At 49.3% G+C, this 11205-nt stretch overlaps 3 protein-coding genes across 3 annotated transcripts in view; 2 read left to right on the forward strand and 1 right to left on the reverse strand.

Moving 5' to 3' along the window:
* Positions 1–959: 959 nt before the first annotated feature.
* On the forward strand, positions 960–7938 carry Dpagt1 (dolichyl-phosphate N-acetylglucosaminephosphotransferase 1). Its single transcript, XM_005347175.2, has 9 exons — positions 960–1599; positions 1949–2069; positions 2346–2559; positions 3381–3527; positions 4919–5003; positions 6169–6357; positions 6652–6739; positions 6914–7069; positions 7153–7938. The coding sequence occupies exons 1-9, from the start codon at positions 1439–1441 to the stop codon at positions 7216–7218; spliced, it is 1227 nt and encodes a 408-aa protein (XP_005347232.1). The 5' UTR covers positions 960–1438; the 3' UTR covers positions 7219–7938.
* A 310-nt stretch (positions 7939–8248) lies between these two features.
* On the forward strand, positions 8249–9932 carry LOC101982840 (histone H2AX). Its single transcript, XM_005347176.3, has 2 exons — positions 8249–9414; positions 9592–9932. The coding sequence occupies exon 1, from the start codon at positions 8702–8704 to the stop codon at positions 9131–9133; it is 432 nt and encodes a 143-aa protein (XP_005347233.1). The 5' UTR covers positions 8249–8701; the 3' UTR covers positions 9134–9414; positions 9592–9932.
* Positions 9933–10198: 266 nt separating this feature from the next.
* The window catches only part of Hmbs (hydroxymethylbilane synthase), a 10305-nt gene continuing 9298 nt past the window's right edge, over positions 10199–11205 (reverse strand). Inside the window, exons 12-14 of the mRNA XM_005347177.2 lie at positions 11013–11066; positions 10818–10904; positions 10199–10732 (exon numbers count right to left, since the gene is read on the reverse strand). Coding sequence (XP_005347234.1) covers positions 10559–10732; positions 10818–10904; positions 11013–11066 — 315 coding nt within the window. The 3' untranslated portion in view covers positions 10199–10558. The remainder of the gene's footprint in view (positions 10733–10817; positions 10905–11012; positions 11067–11205) is intronic.

Genomic DNA, 11205 nt, shown 5'->3' on the forward strand with positions numbered 1-11205 from the left:
GTAAATTGTGTGTGTGTGTGTGTGTGTGAGAGAGAGAGAGAGAGAGAGAGAGAGAGAGAGAGAGACAGACAGACAGACATACATACATACATACATACATATAGGGCTTTAGTGTTAATAAGAGCCATTTTCAAGTAAAAGGGACATTTTCATACCTGGTTTGGAGGAAAAGAAAAGATTATCTTTGACCTAAAAAAATGTCAACGTCACCCTGATTCTAGGAGCATGCTATATTTAAAAGGAATGGACAAAATACCACACTGTTGCCAACTCCCTAATTCTCTGTGGTGGATTCCTCTCTGAGAAATGGAAAACATTTGCCACCTAAGATATCAATCTGCTACTTGCAGAACATATGTCAAAAGGCAAGTGACTTGGAGGAAGAAACCTTACTGGAGACCCACAGGCTCACCGGAGGTATGGTTAAGCTCGCCTGCCTCATTAGCTCTTCCCAATGCCTCAGTATGTCTCCGTGTTTTGAGAGCTTGGCACACTGCTGTGATCCAGCACCAAGTTAAAGTCCCTGCTCAAATCCAACACCCGAACACACAAACAGCTCTCTCAGTGGCGAAATGCAGCCGTGGGTTGCCCAGCAACAAACTGCTATCGTGGAGGCATAAGGTGGGTGGGTTGTTGAGGGAAATGTACCTGGATCGTGAGCAAGAAAAAGAATGGGAGGGGCTTTTCAAGCGTCTGAGCTTTCGAATTTACAAAATCCCTCCAAATTGTGGCTGCGTTTCTGGAAGCGGTGTTTACCTTGGCTTCCTACTGTGTTGGCAACAGCTTTCCTGCAAAGAGCAGGTGTGGTTCCACACTCTCTTCCCTCCTGACGAAAGGCTCTCAGTAGCCATATTTTCAGCCCCGCGGCATCCCAGACTAATCTCAGGCTGCTAGCCCTTTAAGCCCGACCGGCGGGCGGGGTGGGACGGGACACGACATGGAACCACAGAACAAGCTGTGTCAGCCACGTGGTACAAGGAAGCGTTCATGTTGAAACTGGGCAAAGCGTATTTCTGCTCTGAGCTGTATAATATGATGTTCCGAGAGTATCCACTTTATCTTTTTTTTAGTTGCGTTTCCAAAATTCTAAAGATGCCGCTCCTCTCGAACAAAAGCTTAGTTTAAAATACCACCACTCGTCCGGCTCTGGTGCCCGTTTTAAAAATGGTGCCTTGGTCTTCAGCGGCAGTAGTTCTTTTGCAATTAAGATCCGGGCGGAAACAATGGGTAGGTGCAACCGGGCAGAGCCGAGGTTGCTTCTTAGATCCTCTTGCAGGTCAGGAGGGAGGGTCAGGTCATAGTTGGGTTTTGTTCCTGCTGGCGCGGGAATACTCTGCGAGTAGGGAGCGGCGCTGCGGACTGCCGAGGCCTCTGAGATTGTACACGGTTTGCTAGTTAGTTGGTTAGGCGGCGGAGCGGCGGCCCCTGGCGGGTCACCATGTGGGCCTTCCCAGAGTTGCCGCTACCGCTGCTGGTGAATTTGATCGGCTCGCTGCTGGGTTTTGTAGCTACTGTCACCCTCATTCCTGCCTTCCGTAGCCACTTTATCGCCGCGCGCCTCTGTGGCCAGGATCTCAACAAGCTCAGCCGACAGCAGATGTGAGTAACGGCACACGAGTTTGCTGGGGTAGGGTGCCAGGTTGTGCAAGACTGGGGCGAGAACTGAGATGCTTGGCTTTGCTGGAGACAGCTAACCCAGGCAACCCAGAACTCGGGGTGGGGTGTGTGTGTGTGATAGAATTGTCTATCCTGGGAGGGACGGAATGGGACCTTTGGGTGTCAGAACGTCTAGCAGTGGTAAACTTTCCCTGTGCACAAACTCACTACTCCTCAACAAACAAAACAAAATCCTGGGAAGAAAGCCACTTTGGGTTTCCGGAACCCTTACTTTAGTGAGTGACCACGCCCCTTTCCTCTTCCTCCCCCGCCGCTTGCTGTTGGGCTGCAGCCCAGAGTCCCAGGGAGTGATCAGCGGTGCTGTTTTCCTCATCATTCTCTTCTGCTTCATCCCTTTCCCCTTCCTGAACTGCTTTGTGGAGGAGCAGTGTAAGGCATTCCCCCACCATGAAGTAAGTGCGTTAGTAGGGCCGGGTGGCTTGGGCCGGGTACTTACTTGGGTTGGGGTTATTTGGATTACAGTGGACCCAACTGTAGAAATACTTGGACTGGTGATATAGCTCAGTGATAGAGCCTCCCTAGTATACCCAAAGCCCCGGGTTCAGGGGTCAATCCTAAACTCCAAAAGAAAAAGACAGGGAAAAAAAAAACCGAAAAAGACAGGAAGCAAGAATTCTTGAAAGGCAGAATAGCAGGCTTGAGTCATGACTTGCCCAAACCTTCCCCAGTTTGTGGCCCTGATAGGTGCCCTCCTTGCCATCTGCTGCATGATCTTCCTGGGCTTCGCTGATGATGTACTCAGTCTGCGCTGGCGCCACAAGCTGCTGCTGCCCACAGCTGCCTCGCTACCTCTCCTCATGGTCTACTTCACTAACTTTGGCAATACAACCATTGTGGTACCCAAGCCCTTCCGCTGGATTCTGGGCCTGCATTTGGACTTGGGTGAGTAGCCCCGTGGGACCTACTTCAGGTACCTTTTCCTCTGAAATCCCAATAGAAACCCTTCCTGGTGGTCCATATTCTCCATAAATATTCCTTTTCTGACCCCGTGTCTACTCGGATTTCTTTTTCCTTCCCTTCTTCTTTCCCATCTCTTCTTTCCTTCTTGTATAAGGAATTGAACATAAGACCTCATGCTTGCTAGACAAGCACTCTGAACTATACCAAAGCTTTTCCTTTCTATTCCATTTTCTAAAAATTTCAAAACAGGAAACCTGGGCTCAGTGGTTAAGAGCACACAATGCAGCCGGGCGATGGTGGCGCACGCCTTTAATCCCAGCACTTGGGAGGCAGAGGCAGGCGGATTTCTGTGAATTCGAGACCAGCCTGGTCTACAAGAGCTAGTTCCAGGACAGGCTCCAAAGCTACAGAGAAACCCTGTCTCGAAAAACCCAAAAAAAAAAAAAAAAAAAAAAAAAAAAAGCACACACTGCTCTGCTCTTCCAAAGGTCCTGAGTTCAATTCCCAGCACCCACATGGCAGCCATCAACAGTCTGGTGCCCTCTTCTGGTGTGCAGATGTACATGCAGACAAAGTACCCACATACATAAAATACATAACCACATAAATAGGTAATATTAATACTTATAATATTTAATATTAATAAATAATAAATTAAAAAATTCAAAACAGGATCACATACTAAGTTGCCTTGAACTTAGCCCAGGCAGGTCTTAAACTGGTAATCCTCCTATCCCAGCCTTCCAAGGCTACTAGGCCTTGCCTGTTCAGATCCTTTCATTCATCCTGTTCTGTTTCCCCAGGGATCCTGTACTATGTCTACATGGGACTGCTTGCGGTGTTCTGTACTAATGCCATCAACATCCTAGCAGGAATTAATGGCCTAGAGGCTGGCCAGTCACTGGTCATCTGTGCTTCTATCATTGTCTTCAACCTGGTGGAACTGGAAGGTAGGTGGGATTGGAGATCAGGAGGAAGACACACCTGAGAGCTAAGGGAATTGCCTGGTGTGGGTTTAGAGAATTCCTGGAGGAAAGTGACAACACAAAGGCGAATTTAGAATGGAAGCTATTTACTCTGCAGACAACTGTAAGGGGCTAAGCATGAGAAGGAGAAACAGCAGTGCTGTCATTTATAGCTTGTCGTGAATAGCTAGACCAGTGATTTCTATCAGACATACAGTTTCAGAGAACCCCAGCATCAGAAAGGGTCACCCTCTGACCACCGTGGAAAAAGACCAAAAAAAAAAAAACCCACAAAGACTCCCCCTTCCCCCCCAATAATCATGTCTTGAGTACAGACAAACCCAGAACACTAAGCAACATGAAATGACCGGGAACCTCTCTCAGCTAACATGAGAGGGCACAGCTTTTTCCAGTAACAATTCATTTGTTTTGAGACAGTCTTGCTATGTAACCTGGCTGGCCTCAAACTCCTCATCGTCTTTTTCCTGTCTCCTGCGTGCGTACATTGTAGACGTGTGCACCACACCTGACTTCCTCCTACTGCTTAGATTAAAATATATATATACTAAAAATGACTCGTGCCTTCCCAGAGCTCCCAGTGCAGAGCATAGCTCTCCTTCCTCTCTTCCTCTCCCAGATCACACAAAACAAATCCTAAAACAAGCCCCTCAGCACCCCTGAGAAACATTTTATGGTTCCCTGTGTGGTATATGGTTTCAGAAGTCTTAGTTTCTAAGTAAACCCAAGTTTGACTACTAGATATTTGTGGTTGTCTTTAGTTGATAGACCTCAACAAGTGCTTAATAAAACTAAGAACTTTGTTTTGTTTTGAGATAGGGCCGTACCATGCAGCCCTGGCACTCAGAGATCCAAGTGCTGGGATTAAAGGCATGGGTACCATTCCTGCCCCTAGCTAAAACTCAGCGCTTTTAAAGCATTATCTCGTCTAAATCAAATGTTGACTCTGTGTAACCGGCATTATCCAGTTTGACAGACGGAAGCTTAGAGAAATTCAATGTGTCATATTCAAATCCACACAACTAGGAAGTAAAACTGGTATTCAAACCCCTGCTGGAATTTCTAAACCGCATTTAAGACAGTCACTAGCTTTTTTGAAGGCTCAATGAAAGTGCTAGAGTTTTGGGAATCGCCTGGGTGGTGTGAAAGGGGAAGTTAAAGTTTTGTGTGGTGGCAAGTACCTGTAATCCCAGGGGGCTGGAGGTGGAGGCCAGTGGGGGCAGGGTGGGGTAGAGTTGGTCTGGAACGTGAATTGCCTGAGGTGTTCCTAATGGCTGGGAATGTAAATCAGACACAGATGAGACCGAGGTGCATGGAGGGTGTGTGGGTACTAACTTTGCTTTTACTCTGCTCCAAAGGTGATTATCGGGATGATCATGTCTTTTCCCTCTACTTCATGATACCATTTTTTTTTACCACCTTGGGATTGCTGTATCATAACTGGTAAGTAGGCCTGTGGACAAGAGAGAACGTGATTGGCATATGTGGGAGAGATGGTCTGGACATAAGAGACTAAAATTGTTCATACCTTTGTTGAGTATTCTCTGGGTCTTCCATTGGTAGTGGTTTGCCATTCCTGTTCGTTTTGTGTGTGAGTGTGAGCATTCGTGTATTTATGGTACAGGGGATTGAATCTGGGGTCTGGGGTCTTAGAAATGCTAGGCAAGCTCTCTACTAGTTAGCTGTATTCCTGACCTTTTTCTTTTTTCTTTTGAGATGGGTGAGTGAGGGGTCTCACTTAAGTTACCCAAGTTGGCATTGCACTTACTGTATTATCAAGCTGGACTTGAACTTACAATCATCCTGCCTTGCCTTCAGCTTCAGTTTTTTTCTTTCTTTCTTTCTTTCTTTCTTTCTTTCTTTCTTTCTTTTTTTAATTAATTTATTTATTTATGTATACAATATTCTGTCTGCGTGTATGCCTGAAGGCCAGAAGAGAGCACCAGACCTCATTACAGATGGTTGTAAGCCACCATGTGGTTGCTGGGAATTGAATTCAGAACCTTTGGAAGAGCAGGCAATGCTCTTAACCACTGAGCCATCTCTCCAGCCCTTCCTTCCTTCCTTCTTTCCTTCCTTCCTTCCTTCCTTCCTTCCTTCCTTCCTTCCTTTCTTTCTTTCTCTTCTTCCTTCCTTTCTTTTGGTTTTTCGAGACGGAGCTTCTCTGTATAACAGCCCTAGCTCTTGTAGGTCAGGCTGACATCAAATGCACAGAGATCCGCTTACCTCTACCGCCTCCCAACTCTGCCTTCAGTTTCTTCAACAGCTGAGATGACAGGCTTGTGGTATTAGATACCACCCCCACCACACGTATACCATGCTGGGGATCAAATTCATGACTTTGTATATGCTAGGTGACTGCTTTATCACTAAGCCACACATCCAGCCTGGTTGTTACTGTTTTACTACGGTTTGCCCTGCGGTAGTTGGGAACAAATGCTGTGGCTCCTCCAGGAGTAGATGAATTTGGGGCTTTGGGTCCTGCAGAGTTTCCGGAACAGCCTTTCTCTTAGAACTCAGGTCAGGACTAGGCTGCTGAGAGTGCGTGATGGGAAGGGAAGGGTCTGTAATGACTCTGGCACTGGCTCAGATCCTCTCTCCCATCCAGGTACCCGTCCCAGGTGTTTGTGGGAGATACCTTCTGTTATTTTGCTGGCATGACCTTTGCTGTGGTGGGGATCTTGGGACACTTCAGCAAGACCATGCTGCTCTTTTTTATGCCACAAGTATTCAATTTCCTCTACTCGCTGCCTCAGCTCTTCCACATCATCCCATGCCCGCGGCACCGCATGCCCAGGTAGCCACTCTGGGACTGGAAAGGGTCATTATAGTTTTTCACCTGGGTTAACTAAAGCCAGCCTTTCTATCCATTTCCTGGGTAAGAGGTGGAGGGAAAATAAGGGATCACTCTATGTGGGTAGCCCGCTCTAATTTACAAAGCACATTTCCTTCCGTAATGTGTATTGCTTACAACAGTTTCCATCACCCAGCTCTAAGCAGCAGAACCATAAACAAACGTCAGTGCTTAAGTGATCTTCTTAGTAACCGCAGGGGGAAAGTTCAATCACAAGGAACCGTCTTCCCTTCACAGACTCAATGCGAAGACAGGCAAACTGGAGATGAGCTATTCCAAGTTCAAGACCAAGAGCCTCTCTTTCTTGGGCACCTTTATTTTAAAGGTAACAAGGTAACAAGGAGGTAAGGCCCCAGGCCACCATCCTTAACATGCGAAAAGGGAAACCTAGGCCTTCTCAGACCCAAGGGGAGTTTGGGAACGTCAGGAAGACCCCCTGTTGATGGGATGTATATTCAGTATATTTTACTGAAGCTGTCTTTACCTCTGGTCCCTCCAGGTAGCAGAGAACCTTCGGCTAGTGACAGTTCACCGAGGTGAGGATGAGGATGGTGCCTTCACTGAATGTAACAACATGACCCTCATCAACTTGCTACTCAAAGTCTTCGGGCCCATACATGAGAGAAACCTCACACTGCTCTTGCTGCTGCTACAGGTAAGATTGACGGTGGGGTGAATTATGCAAATTTTCTTAACTATTTCAACGCAGTTCTTATTCCAGTTCATTCTTCCTTCTAGATCCTGAGCAGTGCGGTCACCTTCTCCATTCGTTACCAGCTTGTCCGACTCTTCTATGATGTCTGAGTTCCCCTGAAGATTGCCCTTTATCCCAGTCTCCACTGGACCTCACCCAGGACCAGCCTGTCTGGTCCAGGCCTCTCTGACTGGCCGTTTTTGTTTTGTTTTTAGCTTCTCCCATCACCTGTGATTACTGTCCTGGACCTTATTGGACTTTAAAGTCCATCCGTTGGACTTTGCCTATTTTCTTCAGCTCGCTACTCTCTCCCTTTGTCTCTTCTGCAGTCTCATAAGGGGTTGTAGCAGCTTTTGCGGATATTTACAGCTCAGCTTTCAGAGCCTTGACTCTAAAGGAATTCGCCAGACCTTGAGAGAGAACCTGGGCTAGGGCTAGAGTTAGGGCCCTTACTCCAAGGTAACCTCACACTTGACTTTAAATGTTCCCATTAGGAAGAGCCAAGGCAGGCCATACGCTCAAAATGGTGACAATAAAGGATTGTCGTTTACTTTCTCCTGTAGGTGTATCCACTCCACTCCCTCTTTTTCCTGACCTTTGAGGTGCTTGAGGATTGAGCTCAGGGCTTCCTTGTACCTAAGTGCTGTACCACTGAACTGTGGCCCCGGCCTCAACTGTTTATTTTCTGTATGGGCATTTTAGGATCAATCAGAAGAATTGGGGTGGGTACCTTCTCCAATAGGATGCCTACCTCTGCCCCATCAGACCCTTTCCTGCGAGAAGCGACAGAACTGAAACCATGTCGAATAAATACTGAAATACTAAACTTGTGATAGCGTAAAGGATCACAGTGCTCAGTTTTGTGGCGTAGAATTGAACTCTCAGGTCTCATTTCTTCTCTTTGAAACCCTCCCTTTACCAGATCTGAGGAGGGAGTGGGAGTATCCTGACCCGGAAGGAGAAAGGCGGTAGTGGTTTATAGCCCAGCCCTTTTAACTTTTTTTTTTTTTTTTTTTGCTTTATTTTTCGAGACCGTGTTTTCCCGTGTCGGGGAACTCACTCTGTTCAAGGCTGACGCTGAACTCAGAGATCCACCGGTCTCTGCTTCTGCCTCCTGAGCTGGGATTAAAGGTGTGCAGTACCACCGCATGGCTGACCCTTTTCCTTTAAAACCCTAGGCCGGCCCAGATTTCCCATAGACAGTAGAGGGGGCTCCAGACTCCACCCTCCTTGTCTTCCGGTTTTGATGGCGCGCAGTTGCGTTTAAACTTCGCGCGCTTAAAACGGATTGGCCGCTTCCCCGGCAGATTTGCCTCCAACGAGGCCTCTCCGCCTTGCTTTCTTCCCCGGGTAAAAGGTTTTCAAATTGGACCAATCGCCGGGCGAGCTCTCTTCGCCTAGGCACGTCACCGAAAGGTTAATTGCAACCAACCAGAGACCGGTATCAAAGAAAAGAGCCAATCGGGCGGCTGCGGGGGCGTGTCCAGGCAGTTTATAAAGGCGGGCTCGCCCGCGCGCGGCGACAGTTGACTGCGGCGGTTGGTGGTGTTTGTCTTTGTCAGCTTCGCGCTCTGCTCTTCTACCTCGAACACGATGTCGGGTCGCGGCAAGACCGGAGGCAAGGCCCGCGCCAAGGCCAAGTCCCGCTCGTCGCGCGCCGGCCTGCAGTTCCCGGTAGGCCGAGTGCACCGGCTGCTGCGGAAAGGCCACTATGCCGAGCGCGTGGGCGCAGGCGCGCCGGTTTACCTGGCGGCCGTGCTGGAGTACCTCACCGCCGAGATCCTGGAGCTGGCGGGCAACGCGGCCCGCGACAACAAGAAGACGCGCATCATCCCGCGCCACCTGCAGCTGGCCATCCGCAACGACGAGGAGCTCAACAAGCTGCTGGGCGGCGTGACGATCGCGCAGGGCGGCGTCCTGCCCAACATCCAGGCCGTGCTGCTGCCCAAGAAAACCAGCGCCACCGTGGGGCCCAAGGCGCCGGCGGGCGGCAAGAAGGCCACCCAGGCCTCCCAGGAGTACTGAGGGAGCCCGCGCCGTGGCCGCCCAGCCCTCCCCACACCTCCACAAAGGCCCTTTTCAGGGCCACCACCTCCCTCACAGAAAGAGCTGAGCCACTGAGGGCCGGGCCGCCGCGTCCCCGTCCTACCCCCTTTCTCTGCCCTCGCGCGTTTTTTGCCTCACCTTCCCTGCACGGCCTCTGGGTCAACCGCGGAGCTTCGCCGGTCTCGCCTCGGTCTTTGATGGGCCGCGCGGAGAGGCTGCGACACCTTCTGCTGTGGCGGACGGCCGAGATGGGCCTGAAGGTGAGTCTCTCCGCAGCTGCAGCCCGGGCGTCTCTTCAGCTTGGTGCTTAGCCCTCGCCTGGACCTTCGGAAGTGACTTGATTACCGGGCTTTGGTTAAGAGAAATACATCGTGCTGCTTGGTCCTCTATGTCCCCCTTCCTGGCCTCTGACCATTCTCACCCATCTCCATTCATAGGCCGGTGTGTGGTGTGGCTGGGACAAAATCACACGGAACCGATTTTCTCCAGGATGCCTTCTGGAACGGGACTGGGAGACGCGTACAGGCCTATGGACAGAAGACCTGTGTTCCTGCCGCAGGAGACTGGCAACCGGGCCTAGCCATTCCCTTTTCTCCCCGGCGACTCACCTCACCACCCGAACATCTAGATACCAGCACATGTCAATGAAACCCTGTATGGACTGAGCCTCTCTTGGCTTCTGAACTGGAATTTTGCAGCTATCCCAAGTTTAGAACCTTAGGTAGTGGGGAGATTCAGTGGGCTAATTTTATTAAAGGATTGTTTGGTTTTTTAAAAATGGAGTCTTGGTTTAATTTTTGGATTGCTGTAGGTTCGGGGCTGGGGATAGCTCTGTGATAGAGGCATGTGATGGGCATATGCTGTGTTGCGAAGTGGGAGTGGAACTATATAGTAAGTTCCCTCGAGGGGAATGAACGGGAAAGACTAACACAAGTGGGTCTGTCAAATGGAGACAAGCAGGCTGTAGGAATTGAAGGCCGTTCTCTGTACTTGTTTGGTACTTCTGGGATACATTCCGAGAACATAAGGCAGTCACAAAGTGTATGTGTGTATATATATATTTTTTTCTTTTTTACACAGAGAAGTCCCACATTCAAAATTCAAGTTTAAAAGGGCTTTGGGTTTATTCATATCTTCCCCAACTCCACCAAAACAACCACATTCACAACTGGTTTAATTGTTAGTGGCACTGGTTACATTCAAAAATTGGCTAAAGAGATGAAGCCCCAGCTATTGAGGGGGGAGGCAGTCATTGAGGGCCCCACAGTGAGGCATGTTTCTCGAAGTCTCAGCACCCTGTGGTTCAATCTCCTGGGATAGTCACCCCCTAAGTTGGGGAGCACAGGGCACTTGAGACATGTAGGCACTGGAAAGTGGCAGCAGGGCTCCTGGACCCTACACAGTTTAGCGCACATCATTAAGCTGCCGTGCAACATCCAGGATGTTCTTGGCTCCTTTGTTCAGCAACAAGCTGGCCAGGCTGATGCCCAGGTTCTCAGCAGCTAGCTGGGCTCCTCTTGGAATGTTCCGGGCAGTGATTCCAACCAGCTGTGGGTCATCCTCTGGACCCTCTTCATGCTGGGTGACACAAGGAATTACAGTTTGGTGAGAGGGAAGCCTACAAATACTTTAGTTTATTCCTCCCTCATCTCCCAGCCAGTACCTGGACAGGGACCTGGATGGTGGTCTGCATAGTCTCTTGCATGCTATCTGAGCCGTCTAGACTCCAGACTCCTCCAGTCAGGTACAACTAGGAAACAATGGGTTGTAGCACATATCCAGGAGAAAGTGTTAGCTGTTTGCGTGCACACGGAAATGCCACAGCTGCCCCCCACCCCCATCCATTTTCTCTGCTTACCTGTCCATCGCTCATCACTGTGTGTACTGCTACTGGCACGCTGCAGCCCCCTTCCTGCAATGAATGCTCTTTGAGCTCTAAGGGTCTTTATTTTTTTATTTTTATTTTTTATTTTTTTTGGTTTTTCAAGACAGGGTTTCTCTGTGGCTTTGGAGCCTGTCCTGGAACTAGCTCTGTAGACCAGGCTGGTCTC

This window comes from Microtus ochrogaster, chromosome 5 (genome assembly GCF_000317375.1).
Source record: "Microtus ochrogaster isolate Prairie Vole_2 chromosome 5, MicOch1.0, whole genome shotgun sequence".
In the NCBI taxonomy this organism is placed as follows: domain Eukaryota; kingdom Metazoa; phylum Chordata; class Mammalia; order Rodentia; family Cricetidae; genus Microtus; species Microtus ochrogaster.

Bases quoted from the DNA above. Each gene is read 5' to 3' on its own strand.
- Dpagt1 (XM_005347175.2), top strand. From the start codon at position 1,439: ATGTGGGCCTTCCCAGAGTTGCCGCTACCGCTGCTGGTGAATTTGATC. The intron at 2,070-2,345 runs GTAAGTGCGTTA...AACCTTCCCCAG, and splicing joins AGGCATTCCCCCACCATGAA to TTTGTGGCCCTGATAGGTGC. The intron at 6,358-6,651 runs GTAGCCACTCTG...TTCCCTTCACAG, and splicing joins CCGCGGCACCGCATGCCCAG to ACTCAATGCGAAGACAGGCA.
- LOC101982840 (XM_005347176.3), top strand. From the start codon at position 8,702: ATGTCGGGTCGCGGCAAGACCGGAGGCAAGGCCCGCGCCAAGGCCAAG.